The 19,769-nt window shown below is 31.5% G+C and overlaps 1 protein-coding gene across 6 annotated transcripts in view; it reads right to left on the reverse strand.

The window, feature by feature from the left end:
• Positions 1-19,769, reverse strand: part of LOC127739444 (serine/threonine-protein phosphatase 2A 56 kDa regulatory subunit gamma isoform-like) — a 53,574-nt gene that overhangs the window by 17,895 nt on the left and 15,910 nt on the right. For all 6 annotated transcript variants that reach the window (XM_052251218.1, XM_052251217.1, XM_052251216.1 and 3 more), the window contains exons 4-13: positions 17,729-17,928; positions 16,336-16,446; positions 13,298-13,390; positions 10,746-10,876; positions 8,939-8,998; positions 8,389-8,551; positions 6,604-6,654; positions 5,656-5,775; positions 1,801-1,925; positions 920-1,021 (exon numbers count right to left, since the gene is read on the reverse strand). In XM_052251218.1, the coding sequence (XP_052107178.1) occupies positions 920-1,021; positions 1,801-1,925; positions 5,656-5,775; positions 6,604-6,654; positions 8,389-8,551; positions 8,939-8,998; positions 10,746-10,876; positions 13,298-13,390; positions 16,336-16,446; positions 17,729-17,928 (1,156 nt within the window). The remainder of the gene's footprint in view (positions 1-919; positions 1,022-1,800; positions 1,926-5,655; positions 5,776-6,603; positions 6,655-8,388; positions 8,552-8,938; positions 8,999-10,745; positions 10,877-13,297; positions 13,391-16,335; positions 16,447-17,728; positions 17,929-19,769) is intronic.

A 19,769-nucleotide genomic window follows, 5' to 3' on the forward strand; every position in this document is an offset into this window, starting at 1 on the left:
TTTCTAGTTTTTCTTTCCTTTAGTTAAATGATAATATAATTAAAGAACCTTTGTGAACACACTCTCATACCCCACGCCCCCACATTGTCACTGGGCAAACAAAATCTCACCAAATTCAAAGACTCATAACTCCTACAAAAGTCAACTGATGAAAATTTCATGGGGATGTGCGCATCTACATATTATGTCCTTATTATCTACAAAGTATCATAAGATTATGTTGTGTGGTTTCAGAGGAGTTGCGATGACAAACTGTTGCAGTAGTATATTGAGGCCAATAAGTGCAAAGGGCATAACTCCTAGAAAAAAAATTGAATCATAATTTCCTGTCGATACCCACATCTACACAGTATGTCCTTATCATCTATAAAGTTTCATGAAATTCTGTTGTGTGGTTTCAGAGGAGTTGCGATGACAAGAACAGGACTGACGGACGGACGGGCAGACAGACAGAGGGGTCAAAAACATACCCTACGCAAAAATTGCGAGGGGTATAATGAAAACTAGACAAAGTGATGCCCTCGCACTCCACTCTGAAGTAACTACATGTATTATAACAAAGTCAATGTAGGACTTTCTTTGAGAGATTATTGTGTCTGGGAGACACAAATGATGCCCCCGCAGATGCAAAGTGTTATTTTAAAATACACAAAGTTGAGCATTGGAGCACATAGGTCTATGGTTCACTGTAAGAGGAGTTATCTGGAAACGCTATGCACCTCTTATGCAAGTATATACTCCAAAAATGACAAAGTTCAACTATCTCCCAAAAGACCAAATATTAATAAAAATCACTAGCATTCAAACTGTAGGAGTTATGCGGAATAACTATACACCAATAATGGGACGGACGGACAGAAAGGGGTAAAACAATATGCCCCCCAACTTTAATTTGCAGGGGCATAATAAAAATACATACTTTTGTCTTTCTGCTTTATACTGCTGTGTACAATCATCAAACAGTTTCTGATTCATTTCCATAAATAACTTTAATGCATTGTAAATTAGGCCATGGATTGTCCTGAAAAAAAAAAAAAAAAAATTTTAAATCTGTTTAAAATGTTGTCTTTGATCTCAAACAAGTGATATTCTTGTATAACAGGCATTTCCTCAATGGATTGACAAGCTATTTTAACATATTGTAACATGTAACATAGAAAAAGTTTTCAAGTTTATATCCATCTCATTCAATCTGTTTGGCATTTTTGATTTAGCCAGTTTGCTGCTTACTTACAGCTTGCAATAAATTTTCTTTTAAGCAAAAGTCAGTTTACTAATATGTCTTGTTCCATTAATGATTAATCGGTTTAATTACAGATTTCTTCTAAACAAACTACATAAACTTGTTGATAACATTAACTGGTGCATTTGGTTTGTGAAGTACTGAACTTGAGATGATGCAGCCTTCACAGCAAACATGCGAGACATGCAATGAACAAAGCTAATGTGGCAATAACTTATTGATATGGATATCTTTAATGAAAAATATCTTCATTTATCAAAATTGTGACAACTGATTTTTTTAATAACAACAGAAATTTTTCTTTTTTTTTCTGTCTGCATCATACAAATCTTGTTTTCAAATGGTGGTTTTAGCCTTATTGTAATAAACTGATAAAATGATTCTTCATCAAGTATTTATTAAGTTTGTAGAAAATGAATTCATACAAATCATAAATCTTACTGCTGGTATTATAAGATCACAATTATATTGACCTAAGATCTCTCTCTCTGCACACACTAGATTAGATAAAAACTACTAACCACAAGTTAAGATATTGTGATTTAAGATTATCTTACTTATTCCAATGTTCCTTGCTCTTATACAAAGCTGGGAACACAACTGGTAGTATAGTTGAGGCATTATCACTGATCAAACTCAAGATGTACTCATTATTCCAGAAGTATAGTGCTCTTTCTGCCACCTACCAATAAAAACAACAAGCTTAAACAAAGCAGCCAGCAATTAATACATTATATATACACAAAAATCACGCTCTTAAAGTATTGTGAAATTTCTTCAAAGGAGTAGGTCCGGTAAGGGCCGATTTTGGCCTCAAAATTCAGGTTCATCTAATGAAAGATTTTGGACACTTTTAAACACTTAAGTGTCTACTGCAGTCGATTCAATTAGTTTATTAGAAAGATTTGAACTGATTTAGTCATTAAAGACGCTCAAATGCAAGCTTAAATATGAAAAATCTATCAAATATGCCATAATATGTCACTTTTCAGATGGTTTTTGTCAAAAATGAAAGTGGCCGCATCCGTGTTCATTATCAACCTTTATATATGTTATGTATTATCATCAAATACAACTTACATTTAAATACTAAGAATGAACACAAATGCGGCCACTTCCATTTCAGACGGAAACCGTCTAAAAATTAACCAAAATGCTAAAATTTCGAAGATTTCAGTAATTTAACATGACTTAATATTGCTAGTACCCGATACATGTGCATTGTATTGTCAAAAACAGCCCATATTTATGTAACAGAAGTATTCTTCTTTCCAATTAATAGTTACAAATTTACATTTTAACAATTTTGTAAAACTGCTATATTTTGGGGCCAAAAAGGGCTCTTACTGGGCCTACTCCTTTCATATAGCAGAAAATAACTTGTAAGTCTACATAAATCTTTCAAATTGTTCTAATGAAATGACTAAATATTTAAATTTTATATTCCTTACAGTAAAAATTTTCACAATACTTATATATACCGTGGCAAAATATTCTCTAAAATTCTGATATACTTTTGCTTTATTTGTTGTTTTCTCAATATAGCTGCTTCTAATCACACATTTTTCAAATATTTTCTCCAACAAGATAACAAAGCAAAAATATCTATGTATATAATGTGAGTCAAGCTTGATAAATAATTATGGCATATCTAGAATTAACAAACTATCCGATATAAAAAGTGGCAAATATGGCAGCAGAAGAATATAGAATGTTGTCTATATTTAGATAAACAAACATTGTAAACTAAACTAGACCCTGTCCCCTCCCCCTTTTCACTTCCCTTTCTCTTATCTAAATGATACTAATTCTAGATTGCCAAATGAAAAATCAATGTCATGATTTATGTCACAAGATTATATTTTAATCTAGGCTGCTTTACTAATATTGTCCTTGTCTAACTGAACTCAGTGGTGACAAAATGACAATATTTAGCAATGAGAATTTTCTTCCTTAAGCAGACAATACTTTCTACTTTTAGCAAGAAAATATAAGAGCAGTCTAGATGAAAGACATTCTTCATCTGTAAAAGTGTAATGTTCTGAATTTATGCATGTCATTGTTCAGTAAAATGAAATAAATTCAAATTTGTTTTCACTGCTTTTATTAAGTTATAATCAGTTATTTAATCTTTTATGAGAAAATTCAAATGATACTACTAAACAAGCATTCTGAGAGTATTGCATAGCAATACATAGTCCCCTACCGGTTAAAAATTCATTGTACTGGAACAAAATGCTAACTTGATCTATAACTTGTCATGGTGTAAACTATATAACAAATATATCAAGTCAATATCTACAAGCATGACGAAAAAAAGTGTGGAAAACTGATTATTTAAGTGAATTTTCTAAGTCCAAGGACTATAACTCTGCACAAAATCATCAGCCTGGACGAAATTTGAACTTGATCTGTAACTTGTCATGATAAAACTATATACCAATTATCAAATCAATATCTTCATCATGACAAATAAAAGTGAGGAAAACTGATTATTTAAGTGAATTTTCTAAGTCCGAGGACCATAACTCTGCACAAAATCATCAGACCGGAACAAAATTTGAACTTGATCTGTAACTTGTCATGATAAAACTATATATACCAATAATCAAATCAATATCTTCAAACACAAAGAAAAATAGTGTGGAAAACTGATTTGCCAGACTGACGGACGGACGGACGGACAGACGGACAGACGACAGACAGACAGACAGACAGACAGACAGACAGACGGAAGGAGTGCAAACCTAAAGTCCCCTTAGACTTCGTCGGTAGGGGACTAATTAGAATTAATCCAATCAAATAAGTTTAAAATATGGAACAATGAGATGCAGTGGGTGTCATGTTTAGACTGAATTTTAATGCATGAATTCATTGAACAAAACAAGTGAAAATGATTATGTATATTGTTTGAGGAGATTGCATTCTTCATCTTACTTGTTCCAGTGTTGTTTTGTGCTATATAAAGAAGGGAACATCATAGGGAGAATGATGTTTACATTATCTGCTATCAAACTGAGATGTATTCATTATTCCAATAATACAATGCTCTCTCAGCAACCTGTAAACAGTCAATAGAAACACTTGACTGGATGGGAAACTCCAGAAAAATAGGCATTACCCATACAGGAAAACCCAAAAGACATTCATATATATTGAAAATATTTGATATCAGGAATATCAAAATAAGACAGCAAGCTCCCATGTAAACTACCTTAACCAAAACCTGAAATAGGACCGATGAACACAGACTGATAAACAAATGCACAACTTTATTGTAAACTACCTTAAACCAAACATTAACCTACTTTAAACCAAATATTAACCTACTTTAAACCAAACATTAACCTACTTTAAACCAAAACATTAACCTACTTTGAACCAAACATTAACCTACTTTAAACAAAAACATTAACCTACTTTATACCAAAACATTAACCTACTTTAAACCAAAACATTAACCTACTTTAAACCAAACATTAACCTACTTTAAACCAAAACATTAACCTACTTTATACCAAAACATTAACCTACTTTAAACCAAACATTAACCTTCTTTAAACCAAACATTAACCTACTTTAAACCAAAACATTAACTTACTTTAAACCAAACATTAACCTACTTTAAACAAAAACATTAACCTACTTTAAACAAAAACATTAACCTACTTTAAACCAAAACATTAACCTACTTTAAACCAAACATTAACCTACTTTAAACCAAACTATTAACCTACTTTACACCAAACATTAACCTACTTTAAACCAAAACATTAACATACTTTAAACCAAAACTTTAACCAAATTTAAACCAAAACATTAACCTACTTTAAACCAAAACTTTAACCTGATACCAGACAATATGATTTTTGTTAAAGAGTCACTGACCCAAACTTTACTCACTGGGAAAAGATACAATTTCTTTCATTTGTGACAGATACCCTAGATATTTTGTATGACATCATGCAAGAATCTTTCCATACAAAATAAGGGATATGGTATGAACTATCCATCCGTGACCAAACAACAAGGATTTAATAATATTTTGTTGATTTCTATTTACAATTAGCTGTAGTGTTGATATCTACAGCAGTCTGTAATGTTACTTAATCATTCCACAGTACAGCATGGTATGACCACTACATCGACACTGGAATACTGGTAGGATATATATTTTAAAAGTGACTGTGGACAGTTGTGTGCTGTACACAGTAATTTAAATCTAATTATCAGGTTGAAGTGTACTTTCAGGTCATTTGGTCTTTAGAGCTAAAAAAATGTTCCAATTAGGTATAATTGGTTGTCTTTTACGAAATGAAATCTGTCTTCAATAGGGAATGCAGATAACATTACCATCCAATTGGATAATTATTAGAAATCATATGCACCATCAAACAGTGCTTCAACATTACCTGAAAATGTGGACTAGACACACATTTGGCAAGCTGTTTGAACAGTGGCACCATTACTTTAGTAAACTCTGCAGGTTCTATCACATCCAAAATTTCTTCCAATTCATTCAAATACATAACCTAAAAAAAATCATTTAAAAAACATAAAACTATTTAACTATCATTTTATTCAAAATTTCACTCATTCATAGAAAAAAGTAAAATTTTCATAAGAAATTTGACTGTGGTTGATGACAGATAAAACCTATATATACAAACAATATTGTTTCATCATTTACCACAAGTCTTGCATTACTGAATCAAACATCATTTATAACCATAAAAGTAGATCCTCTTATGATGATGCAGGCAATGTTTGGTCCAGATTAGCACAGACTACAAAATTTTATAGGTGATGTTCCAGAATTAAATGTATGGGAGGTGTGAGAGGCACATTTTTTTTTAGAACCACCCATAACATAAAATGTTTATGTAACTAATAATTCTTACATAATTCTAAAGAAAATGCAACCACCCACAATTACTTTAAAAAGAGTACCTCCCATCCTCTCAGGCTCTCACCACAATCAATTTTGGAAAGCCCTAAAAATATAGGACAGAAAATTGATGCGCTACAACAGTCACCAAGTGGTGGCAATAGTTCACATTGACCCTAATCAGGTGAGTTAAAAATTATTTAGCAATAAATATGTCCATCATATAATGAACAAAGTACTGTAACTGCAATCATAATGTAGGACAGCTTGTCTTCATCTTCAGGTAACCATATTGCTAGGTTCAATTAAAGCAAACTTAGTAACTGTCAAACAGGTGAAAAGGAGTTACAGTTTTATTGCATAAACTATTGTAAGAATTGTAAAAATCCCCTTAAAATTAATTTCATAGTAAATGCATTTCAATTGACTAACCTTTACTTAAATTGTAAATTAAATATTTACAACAACTTACTTCTTTTGGACTATGTACTTTTGGCCAAAATTTAAGCAGTCCCATTATTACCTAAAAATAAAAGAAAATATACTTTCATAAATATTGCGACAAATCAATTACAGTATCATGGAAAATTAAGATTGTTTGAACATTTACTGTGAACTGTTTGTCTATTTCCAACATATACATGAATATCAAATTTTATAATATTCAGCAGCCCAACATTATAAGGCCACCCTTGCTGCAATAGAAAGATGGCCTTATAATGGAGGTGGCTTCTCCTGGGAGGCATCATTTAGATGGTTTTCATTGACATCATGTCATCGGGATATTGTCTCAAGCATGCTTACCCCATACATTACTGCATTAATGTCTATACTTGAACTGTGTATGCTTTTGTGAATAAAATTGATTTAAAATATTAGTTGTTTGTTGCTTTAAATTGAGAAATAAAATTAAGTTTATACACTTTTCTTATTTTCACCTTAAACAGTAGAACATCATGCATATGAAGACTACTGTTTCACTTCTAGCTTTTAATTCTTGTTTCATCCCCTCTTTCTTAATTACTTTATTTTCACATTTGGCAATGAGAAAATACAAAATGATTTAAGACACCTTTTTCAATGTTTGTTTGAATAGTATAACATTAGTTTAAAAGCATATAAAGAAGTAAAGATATCAGGAATAATTTTCAACACATTATTTTTCATATGTGCCAAAAAAAAATTGAAATCATTAACATGATGAAAGGAACATTAAATAATGTCATTGCATTTAGTTTTATATTCATTTACATTTTATAGTAGGTATTAAACCATTTTTTAAGATTTTTAGGCCACTGGCCTTTTTCAGTTCCAACATTACCTGTGGCCAAAACGTCTTAAAATATGGTTTAATTGCCACAATAATATAAAATGTGTTTCCTATTGCAATTTCTAATTAAGCATTTATATTTTAAAATTAAACATAATGTAAAGGGATATATTTTTGAAATCAGTGCAAGATAAGGGAAGTAACTCTACAAACAAAGCATGTACATACTATAAGTTATATTAAGGCTGATGAACATTTGTAATGGGAGAAATCGGTTTGCACCACTTGTTTTCAAAATACCTTTCATTTGAGCCAGTATAAAGTATACAAAAACTATTTACAGTCAAACAAATGATTATTATGTATGATACGTATGTGTACAAGTAAATAGGCACAAATAAATTCTGTATATACACACAGTTAATACCTTTGAAAAATAAAAATTGGTGCAAAAGGACTGCTGCCTTTGTAACTTATGTTATAAATAACGGTATGTTTGACACCCAAGCTGTCAGGGGAAGCCATTCAATTGTCCAAATTAATTTTGCCTGTATTTTAAATTTACCGACAAACCTTTGGTTTCTGGTGGATAGTTCTCATTGGCAACCATACAACATCTCATTGGCAATCATACAACATCTTATTTTTATAATGGTCATGCTTAAAATCATAATGGAACGGAAAGAACATCTGGTCGTACATTACATCCTCAACCTTGGATACTTTGTTTTGCATAGTAAAACATTATTGTATAAATGTTAGTGCACTACTATTTAGTATCAGCTAATCTTTGATATGTTTTAACATGGTATAGTTTTATAAAACATGCATTCATGTAGTGGTGGTCATGGTTGTGTTTTAGTGACCTTGAAAAAAAAAGTACTTTCAGACCGCTGCAAATTTTTAATGGAATACACTAATAGTGCTTTCCGACCCCTACACATTTAAATGGAATACCCTCAAGTCTTCACCAAAGTGCATACTTACAGGTTCTGTTAAACTTGGGTCTTTCTCCAGAAACTGAACAACACAGTACGCCAGTTGTGGATGGTACACACTTAAAGACTTCACTTTATGTAAAGGCAATAGAACTTTTAACAAAAATACTTTGTGCTCTTCTTTTAATGGTAGGGCAAAACCATTAATAATACTGAAATATAAGAAGCAAAAATATTATGTCAATTCTTAAATCAGCATGTGGAGTATCAAAACAATGCTGATGTGTTTACATCAGATTACATAATTTGGTATAGTGAACACCTTACTTTGGATAAAGTGACATAGAAATAATCATGGGTTGTACCCTTGGCAGATAGAAACTTTGTAAACTGTATCCATTTAATACCAATTATCCCTTTAATTGGTGATAATACACTTTTTAGCCAGAATTTCCTGAAATTCCAAGTATTTTGAACCATTTTGGAAAAAAACAAGTATCATAATGACCCTAGCCAATCATGGAAAAATTCTTTATCTGTTTTCAAGGTTAACATATTATTATAAAGTACACTAATGTTCCATCATAAGATATAATTACCTTCCTAAGATTTCTAACAATTCTGCTATACCATTATGGTGCTCTGTTTCATATATAAAGCTGAAATACAAATATAGATAATTATACAAAGGTTTGATAGACTTTAATAACTATGGATTATTTATTATCATTCATTGAATACAAATTCTTGTGGAATTCTTCAGTAGATACAATCAAGATTTTAAGTGTTCAAGAAAATACAAATTATACTCTCATCTTTATACAAACTCTAGATAAGTTTCATTGATATTCATTCAGTATTTTGTAGGAGAAATTAAATGCAAATATTGTGTTATAAGGGGGTTGTATGAAATACATTATTGTTCTTATGAATTTCCCCCTTATTGCTGTGAAGGAGTATCCTGAGCAATATATCAAACTGTGAAACAGGGCAAATCAAAGTTTGAAGAAAAACAAACAAAAAACAGTTGAAATTTTATGACTTTATCTGCAATAATAAGCCCCTGTTATTATTGCTAAATATTAAGTTTACGTTACTTCAATACAAAACAAGAAATGATTTCCTGGTTTAGATTAAATTTTATTGTAAATATGCAAAAAAGTTCCTACATATGATAATACAAAGATCGAATCAGGAAGTAAATGGTTACAGGAAAATATATACTTTAATAGCATTGAAAGTGTCAACTGTTTCTTTAAATTAAAATTAATTGTAACAAGAATTTAAGTGGGTCATTTATGCTTTGATTTACATGTATCAGCATACATTTCTCTAACTAGTGAGAAAGAGGCTCCAATTAGAAAAGTAATATCCTCTGTTTGAAGCATATCTAGCTTTCAAGTCTTCAAAGACAAAAGTTTTAAGCCTTTTGTCTCAAATGAAATGAATGTCCCTAACATTAAAATATGTATGTTAATCCAGCAGCAGTAACAGCACTAAGAAGCAGTATTGACACTAACTTTTTTATTCAAGTTTTATATTTCAGACATTTAAAATTGCTTCTAGATTCTTGGATCTAAAATAAGATCAACTGGTTAAATGCCAAGAAATTGTGCATCAGCAGTGACATCTGGCAAAGCACATATGACCTCCTCCTCATATTTTATGGTTCATTGATAAAATTTATTACAAAAAATAAAACAATCTCAATGACTGCAACAACATGTCAAATATACTTGGCTTAAAGAACTAATACATATATGGCTGTCAATCAAAGTACACCTGAAACTGAACATATTTTAATTGTTCATATACATTCCATAAAATATCATAATTAGGTCAGCCCTCTCAAGTTAAGTATTAAAAAAACTAACAAGTGAAAGTGTCTGTAGTGGTTCAATGATCAACATCAATTATTTATGATTCAGCCTATCTCTCAGTTTAGAAATAGGTCAACAATATAAAGTTTACAGAATCGTTCAAGGACAACTGAACAATCTAAATTTGACTTTTATATTCATGGAAAATTTACCAACTTCAAGCTTTCTTATAAAATCTTGATTACAATAAGTAATGGGTTTTAGGCCAAATATACTAGGTCTATAGAACCAGGAAAAAAGACTATCAGTTTCCATTTAGAGGCCAAAAAAGGCAATATCATGCTAGATTAACAAAGGCACTATGGACATTTTCAGTTTAGGATTTTTTTTTTGTGGGTGCCAATGAAAACCAACAGCCAAGCCCTCAAATTTTGTATTAACTTCTACCAATTTTAAGGGTAAATACTTTGACATAAAAATCATCATAATTACCATAATTACTATAGCTCTGTAGGAAGGAACGTGATTAGAGTCCCAAGACAAAAGCTAAGAGCAAGCCTGCAACAATGGAAGGATTAAAACTTACCTGTAAAATATATTGTTGATTTGTTTTCGTATATATGCTCTTAAACCTAAAAATTTTCCATAAATCCTATGTAAAAGTGTCTTTAAAAAATCTCTTTCTCGTGGATCTTCAAAGTCGAATAATTCTAAAAGCTGAAACAAAGAAAGAACAAAATATTTAGCTTAAATTTTTCAAATTCATGTGGCTATTGGTGATGAATATAGCTTTAAGAAATAGTGAATTTTGAAAATATGTACATCATAAATATTTCTTAAAATGTCAATACAAATTAATTTCTTCCAAATCTGAGCTTCCTAGAAATGTGATACACAATTTGGTTTTATATTAATTTACATAATAAGCTCTTTTAGTTAACAAAGAATCAACTAAAAATTGTCACTGAAATTATCAGTAGTTTAAACATAGTGGTAAGTTTGTGTGTCAGTCAATTCAGGTAATTTTACTTCAGAATTACCTATCTGTTAGTCTATGTTACTATGTAGCATCAAAACAATCTATTTTCACATCATTCTGCAATCTTGAGTGAGTTTAAAATCATTTTTTTTTCCCGTTTTGAAATTCAAATAATTTTGAGTGAGTTAACAATCATTTTTTCACCCTGTTTTGTCAATTTGGATATTTTCATAAGTAAATACCCAGGAGACCTGAATATCACTTACATGGTGCAAATTAAAATCTATAGTCCCAGACAAAATAACAAACCATTTCTTAATTCAGAAGCTAAATCATATGTAAGTTAAACTGTTAACACAGAGATATATCTCGCTTTTTTGTATTTTGTTCATGCAAATGTTGAAATTAAAATAGCAATACTTTAACATGTAAGTTATGCAAATATTCAAAGTCAATGAATCATGGCTGAAGGTACATGGCTAAACAATTTCCATGAAAATGAGATGTGTCAATGCTAATACACCTGCATACCAAATACCATTGACTTATCATATGAAGTTTTTCGCTTTAAACAAACCTAAACACAAACATTAACTTGTAAACTATGTAAAAGTTTCAAAGTCAATGAACCATGATGAGGGGTGGGGCTATATAATCTCCAAGGAAATAAGACTTGTAATTACAAAATATCATGGACTTAACATTAGTGGTTCATCTTAAACTGATCTAATCACAAACCAATACATGTAAACTTGAAGCAAAAGTTTCAAAGTCAATAGACCATGACTGAGGGGGCGGGACCAAATATTATCCATGGAAATGAGATGTGCTAATGCTTATACAACTGCATACCAATCAACATTGGCCTACCACTAATGGTTCCCCTTGAACTGACCTAATCACAAACTAATACATGTAAACTAAGCAAAACGATCAAAGTCAATAGACCATGAATGAGGTGGGAGGGGCAAATAATCTCCATGGGAATGAGATGTGCCAATGCTTATTCAACTGCATACCAAATATCATTGACCTACCACTAGTGGTTCACCATAAACTAGATCTAATCAAAAACTAATACATTGTTGACACCGCCAGAAACAGCATACCTATGTCATGCATTTTGACTCTGTCACGGCGAGACAATAAACTGTTAACACAGAGATATTTCTCGCCTATCGGCATAAAATTCAGAAAAAGACAATCTGATGGACAGCAACATTGCTTATTAATTCAGTCACTGCACCATGATCAAGTGGGCAGGGCCTGAAAATGGTTGACAAACTGAGATGTACACTTTGTACAGACAGTAATGTAACTTTATAGAAAATATTGTTGTTTATTGGAAGTAGTTCCTATCAAACTAACTTAAGCAGAAAAACTTAACATTGAAAATTGCTAATTAATTCAGTCACTTGACCATGTCCTAGGGGGCAGGGCCTCAAAATAGTCGTCAAACTGATATGTTTTGATAGTAATGCAACGTCATACAAAATATCATTGATCTATCACAAGTAGATCCTATCAAACTTGCTTAAGCAGTAAACTTAACATTGAAAGTTGCTAATTAATTCAAAGTCACTGGACCATGTACTAGGGGGCAGGGCCCCAAAATAGTTGTCAAACTGATATGTAATGATGGTAGTACAACTCTATATCAAATATCAATGAACTATCACAAGTACTTTCTATCTTGCCGACTGACAAGCCAATGAAGTATACAACTATGTATAATCAACCAAGAAGTGAGGTTTTTACTGCATGCTGAAGCCCACAATATGAAGAACAGCTGTTTTTTTGCTTTTGTGTTTTTCATGTGTGTGGCAATTTTGTCTCATGAACAATTTTCTACCTAAATCATCATCAAAACATTAATATCAAAATATTCAAAAACTAAAACATTTCTGGGCATTTTAGAACAAAATCAAATTTCCAAAAATAACCAAATTTTTCATTACAATGAAGACCACCACTGATCTATAATACTAAGCATGAATAAATCATTGTAAGTAATCTGTCTTACTGTTTACTATGTAAAATTAGTGACTTTTTCACAGCTGCAAAATTTATTGTTAAATTTATGAAGTGATGACTAAATTGAAGAGCAAAGAGCAAGTCATTTATCATGTCCAACTTAAAAGTTCTAATTTCATGCTTACTTGCAACACAAATCTTTGATCAATATATTTTTTCCCTGTATTTGGCTGGAAGTCTGGAGACTCTAAAAATCTCAGAAAAAATTCATACACAAGCTGAAAAATAATAAAAAAACAAAATGAAATGGTTTGCCAAGAACAATATAAATTATGCATGAAACAGCTTTAAACAGTTTGTATACACTGCTGATACACAAAAAAGAGGATGAAATATAAACTGTTATGAAGTTTTTGTCAATAACACATACAACAGAATTATTTCTCACATTAACATGGCTGTGATAAACAGAATTATTTCTCATTAATCACTGATTCAAAGTTTAAGATCAACTTATTTGACTCAGCTTTCCTGTCAGTAGATGGTTTTGTTCAGACAAAATGTGGTCTGGATATTACAATACAATAAACTGTTGAAACAGAGATATACCTAGACTGCATATAATTTTGATAGTAAATTGCAAATGTGGAAATCAAAATAGCAATACTTTTAACATGTATATAATGCTAAATACTCTATGTCAATGAACCATGACTGAAGAAAGACTAAGATATAAGATATACCAATGATTATACAACTGCATATATACTAAATATTATTGACATTCCCATTAAACTGACCTTATCACAAACTTTAACATGTAGACAATACAAAAGTTTTAAATTCAATAGACCATGACTGAGCGGGTGGGGACAAATAATCTCCATGGAAACGAGGTGTGCCAAAGCTGATACAACTGCATACCAAATATCATACTTATCATTAGTGGTTCTCCTTAAACTGACGTCATCACAAACTAACATTTAAACTATGAAATTGTTTTAAAGTCAACAGACCATGACTGAGGGGCAGGACCAAACAAGTGAAACTGTGAGTTACTGCTCACTGATGATACCCCCGCCCAAATATAATAGTGTAAAAATATGTAAGTGTTGGTAAACAGGAAATTGTTGAGTGATGAATCTGAAAATGCATCACACTGTATAGCTGACTTATATAAACCCTGAAACCAAATTTCCGAAATCCTTATGATGTAGTTCCTGAGAAAGATGCGACGAAAAATGTTCATGGGACGGAATGGACGGACAGACAGAGGTAAAACAGTATACCCCCACTTTTTTAAAGCGGGGGTATAATAATCTTTATAGAAATGAGACGTGCCAATGATTATACAACTACAGATTCAAAATAACAGCTTTAAGTCAACACCTGGTCTTCCACAATAAACAAATGAAACGTAAGCAAATACAATGAAAACATGTTTTAGCGATACTGTCACTGAAACAACCTTGAAGATATTTATTAGTATAAAATCCAAACTATCTGATTGCTACTAAATAACACAAATAAACAATAAACAACAAGACAAATATCATATGCAACATTTACAAAAAGGCTAGACAACATGCCTCTCCTCAAATTAGCTTAAGTGACCATTATCTTTGTTTTGAAACTATTTTGTATCTGAAATTGATTTCTTGTTTCTGTTAAAAATAGATGGCACCATCACAATGTTTTTGTTCAATTTAGAAATGTTACACCATACACATGAATTTGATTTTTTTTATCATTTTGTTTAGAATAGGTTTGAATTGTTCTGTTCTTGTCTAACACCAGGGATCTCCATGCACTAGTACTGTTTATGAAGGGTCACCACCATTAATAAATCATCTTTCGTCATCATCAAATGCTCCCAACCATCGTTAAATATCTGCGCCCTGATTGAAAGTTGTAGTCAAATTTTTTTTTCTCTCTAGCCATCGATATTTATTACCAATTATAATCAATTGCATGTAATTCCATGACCTCTTTTGTATTATAATCCAAAAGGTCCTCCTGATAATTGTATAATAATCCAAAGGGTCCCTCTGATAATTGTATTATAATCCAAAGGGTTCTCCTGATAACTGTTTAAAGTCCTGATCCAGCTAATGATAACACTAATCACTTGTACAGGTAGATCAACAACACACAATAACAATTATAATAATTTACTGTACATTTCATAATTTTCACTTATCAATATCTTGCACTACTAGTAATCAAATAAACTGTCCATACCTTTTGAACTGTAAAAATGTTTTTATTTATCCTAACTCTTATTACCACTATTTCAGCAGTCAAATATAAAAGACTTCAAGGATAAATTGATTTTTTTATTGTTTTAAAACCATATGTTAACCTCTAGAAATCTGAATAATTGTGGTGATGGGTTTCTGAATCATTGATGTATGCCAAATAATGAGGAGGATAAAAGTTATCAAATAAAATGCCTGTAAAATGATGAGGTATTATAAATGTGATCAATGTTTCAAAATAAGATGTTTTTTATATGAGGCAAAATAAGTGATTAAAGTTTCAAAACAAACAAAATGTCTGTTATACCAGTTAAAATAAATGTGATTGAAGTTTCAAAACAAACAAAATGTCTGTTATACCAGTCAAAATAAATGTGATTGAAGTTTCAAAAAAACAAAATGTCTGTTATATGAGGTAAAATAAATGTGATTAAAGTTTAAAAACAAACAAAATGTCTGTTATATGAGTTAAAATAAATGTGATTAAAGTTTCAAAACAAACAAAATGTCTGTTATAGGAGTTAAAATAAATGTGATTAAAGTTTCAAAATAAAATGTCTGTTAGATGATGACGCATAATAATGAGATTAAATTTGCAAAAAGTAAACTGAGGATTCATTATTATTTGTTGGGTATCAATTTTCGTGGTTACAGGTGAACCACTAATTCAGATCATCAATGAATTGAAATTTTTATATAAGGTTGTATGCAAATTTTAGTACAACCACAAAATAAAATATCCACTGAAATACAAGTTTTCCTCAATCCACGAAAAATAAATGAATCAACAGTAGCTGATAAATGTTAATGTCAACTGCTGTTTACAATCTGCCACCTTTTTACCAGAACCTGCTGCTAGGTAGATTCTCTATTTAATTGTAAATGTGGCCATTAAGCATCTAATTTTGGCCATTTATTTACTTTTATTTACCTGTAAATGTGTCCATCAAACCTCTTTTATTTACCTGTAAATGTGGCCATGATGCCTCTAATGCAGGTTCATCTTCTTCTGGATCAAACTCTGCACCATGGGGATTTGATGAAGGAGGTAATGTTCTGAATAAATTTACACTAAACTGAAAAGGAAAATAAATGGAGAATGTCTCAATAGGACACAGATGATGCCCCCACTTGCATATAATGTTATAAAGGGACATAACTCATGAACAGTAAAAGTGATGCCACCCAAATTTGAAACTGGATCTGAGTTCTGAGGTAATAAGCATTGTGTATTAGTTTCATAACAATTGGTTGAGGCAAACTTAAGTTAGAGAACAGAAACGAAAAATTCAGCAATTTTTCCATTGTAAAGGGACATAACTCTAAAACGGTAAAAGCGACACCATCAAATTCAAAATTGATCTGTGTTTTGTGGTAATAAGCATTGTGTATAAGTTTCATAACATTTGGTTCAGGCAAACTAAAGTTAGAGAACGGAAACAACAGATTTAGCAATTTTTCCATTTATAATTATTGTAAGTAGTTACTATCAATAAAACTTAAGCAGAAAAACTTAACATTGAAAATTGCTAATTAATTCAAAGTCAATGGACCATGTCCTAGGGGCAGGGCCTCAAAATAGTCTTCACACTGATATGTACTGATAGTAATGCAACTTTAAACAAAATATCATTGATCTATCACAAGTACTTCTTATCAAACTGACTTAAGCAAAAAACTTAACATTGAAAATTGCTAATAAATTCAAAGTCACTGGACCATGTCCTAGGGCCAGTGCCTCAAAATAGTCATCAAACTGATATGAACTGATAGTAATGCAACTTCATACAAAATATCATTGATCTATCACAAGTTGATCCTATCAAACTAACTTAAGCAGAAAATTTAACATTGAAAATTGATAATAAATTCAAAGTCACTGGACCATGTCCTAGGGGGCAGGGCCTCAAAATAGTCGTCAAAACTGATATGTACAGATAGTAATGCAACTTTATATTACATGTAAATATCAATGATCTATCACAAGTAGTTCCTATCAAACTAACTTAAGCAGTAAACTTAACAATGGTTGACGCCGGAGCTGTTGCCGGAGCCATCACCAAAAAAGCAATCCCTATGTCTCACTTTCAGCGACTTTCGTCACAGGCGAGACAAAAATGAAGGTGTTAACATGGTGACAAGAAATATTATGGGTTATTTTTGCAAGCCCCCCTCCTGAAAAATGGTCCGATCATCAAACTCATCAGTGGTTCTGAAAAATGAAGGCACCGACTAGGATGGCAAAAACAGAGAATTGACTGATGGATGGGTCAAAAACATTATATACACTTGGTTGAATGGGATACTTAGTGACAATAATAGATAAAATGCAGACAGCAGTGTTAACAGAACAATTACCATATGTATAGCTTCAGGATAGATGGGTTCTGTGATGACACCTCTATTGTGCGATACAAATTCCACCATTTCATTCAGTGCTGCTCTTTTCACTTCTTTCCATTTTAAATCACTAAGAGGGTCTATTACAAAGTCAAATAGAACACAACATTGCCTGATTTTCTGTATAAATAAATCTTCTCTTTCTGCTGGTGTTGAATCTGTGGAGAAAAAATACAATATACAGCTGTTTATCATAGTGGAGAAAACATTCAATTGAAATAAGCTATACCTGTCAGAAACTAGTTCACATAAAGTATCAATTCTCACCATTATACTTTTTTTGTTTTTTTGTCCAAGAAATGTGCAATGGAAACAATAAATGACACATCTATCTCAAGTTCAGGACAATGAATGAAATCTTGTAAATTGTCCTTTCAATTATACACAAATCAACTATAACAGTGAAAATTGCTTTCCTGGAAGACCCGCTCTGTGACCAGTAAACTGTCATGCAAATATGTTACAAGAGATATATACACATATATATATATATATTTCCTTTTAGCCCTGGCATACAGCCTTTGCATTATGAAAGAAATTTTGAATGAACAGCCTTTTATAAGGTCATTGTAAATCATTATCCAAGTAATGAAGTAAAGAATTAAATTTCAAGTTCAAAATCTTTTATTCTAAAGCTTTAACTGAAAAGAAAAGAAGAATATGTCCATGGGACACAGATGCCCACGCTTGTAAATATATTGCAAATTCAATATTTTTTATATTTTTATTTCAATAATTTTTCCACTTATAAAGGGACATATCTCCAGAACGATTTAAGTTTTCACCCAAATTTGTGCTTGATCTGTGTTTGGTGGTAACTAGACATCATTGAGATGGGAGCCATCTCCGTGGGCCCCCACTATAATCTTTGAAATCATAACCGTTCTCAAGATATAGAGTGGACACGATCTTTACCATAGGACATGGGGTTGTCAATTGAAACCAAGTTTTTGACCTTGAACTTTGACCTAGGAAGTTGTACTAACATTATGAAACACCCTCTGGTTTTGGTTAATATACATGTCAAGTATAAAGTATGAAATTATAATGGTTCTCTAGATATAGAGCAGACACAATTTGTTACGGACGGACGGACAGACTGATCACTATAGGGCGATCCGCCACTAGGCGGGGCCCTAATAAGCTTTGTGTATAAGTTTCATAACAAACTAAAGTTAAAAAAACAGAAAATAATTTCAAGATGTATGGACTGACAGTAAAACTGTTAGCCCCCTCCACTGCATTGGGGCATAAAAAAATTGCTCAGCTGTATTCACTTCTGTGTGGTCAGAGGTTTGATATTCAATGTACTATAGCAAGTAACCAAGCCAGTCCTTCAGAGATATGTTAAAAACATCAATGTACTATGGCAAGTAACCGATCCAGTCCTTCAGAGGTATGTTAAGAACTTCAATGTACTATGGGAAGTAACCGATCCAGTTCTTCATTCCAACATACTTTTATCATAATGTACTCTGTTCAACATCATGAGCAGTATAATTCATTTTACTTATGAATGACATATTGTAATACATAATTAAAGACATGTAGAAGGAAAAAGATAAATATTTCCTCTTATTAACAACATCCATGCTACCTTTAGATCAATATGATATAATAGTACATGTATTAAATAAACAATGATGTCAAGCTAAGTCAGCTCATGTAGAATTTTATCAATATACAGTATTACTTCCGTGGATGATAAAGTTGAGGTTACCCAAGGCATTCTCCTATTTTTAACAGGTATATCAGGTATACGGTAAGGACAATATGGATCTATTTGTAATACATATACTTAGAAATTTATTGCAACATCACATACAAGAAAAGATTATAGTTTCTGGAGAATTAAGGACAAATATAGACAAATTAAAATAAGATTATAGTTTCTGGAGAACTACTTAAGGACAATATAGACAAATTAAAATAAGATTATAGTTTCTGGAGAACTAAGGACAAATATAGACAAATTAAAATAAGATTATAGTTTCTGGAG

The sequence above is a fragment of the Mytilus californianus genome, unplaced genomic scaffold, assembly GCF_021869535.1.
Source record: "Mytilus californianus isolate M0D057914Y unplaced genomic scaffold, xbMytCali1.0.p SCAF_4, whole genome shotgun sequence".
NCBI classification, from domain to species: Eukaryota; Metazoa; Mollusca; class Bivalvia; order Mytilida; family Mytilidae; genus Mytilus; species Mytilus californianus.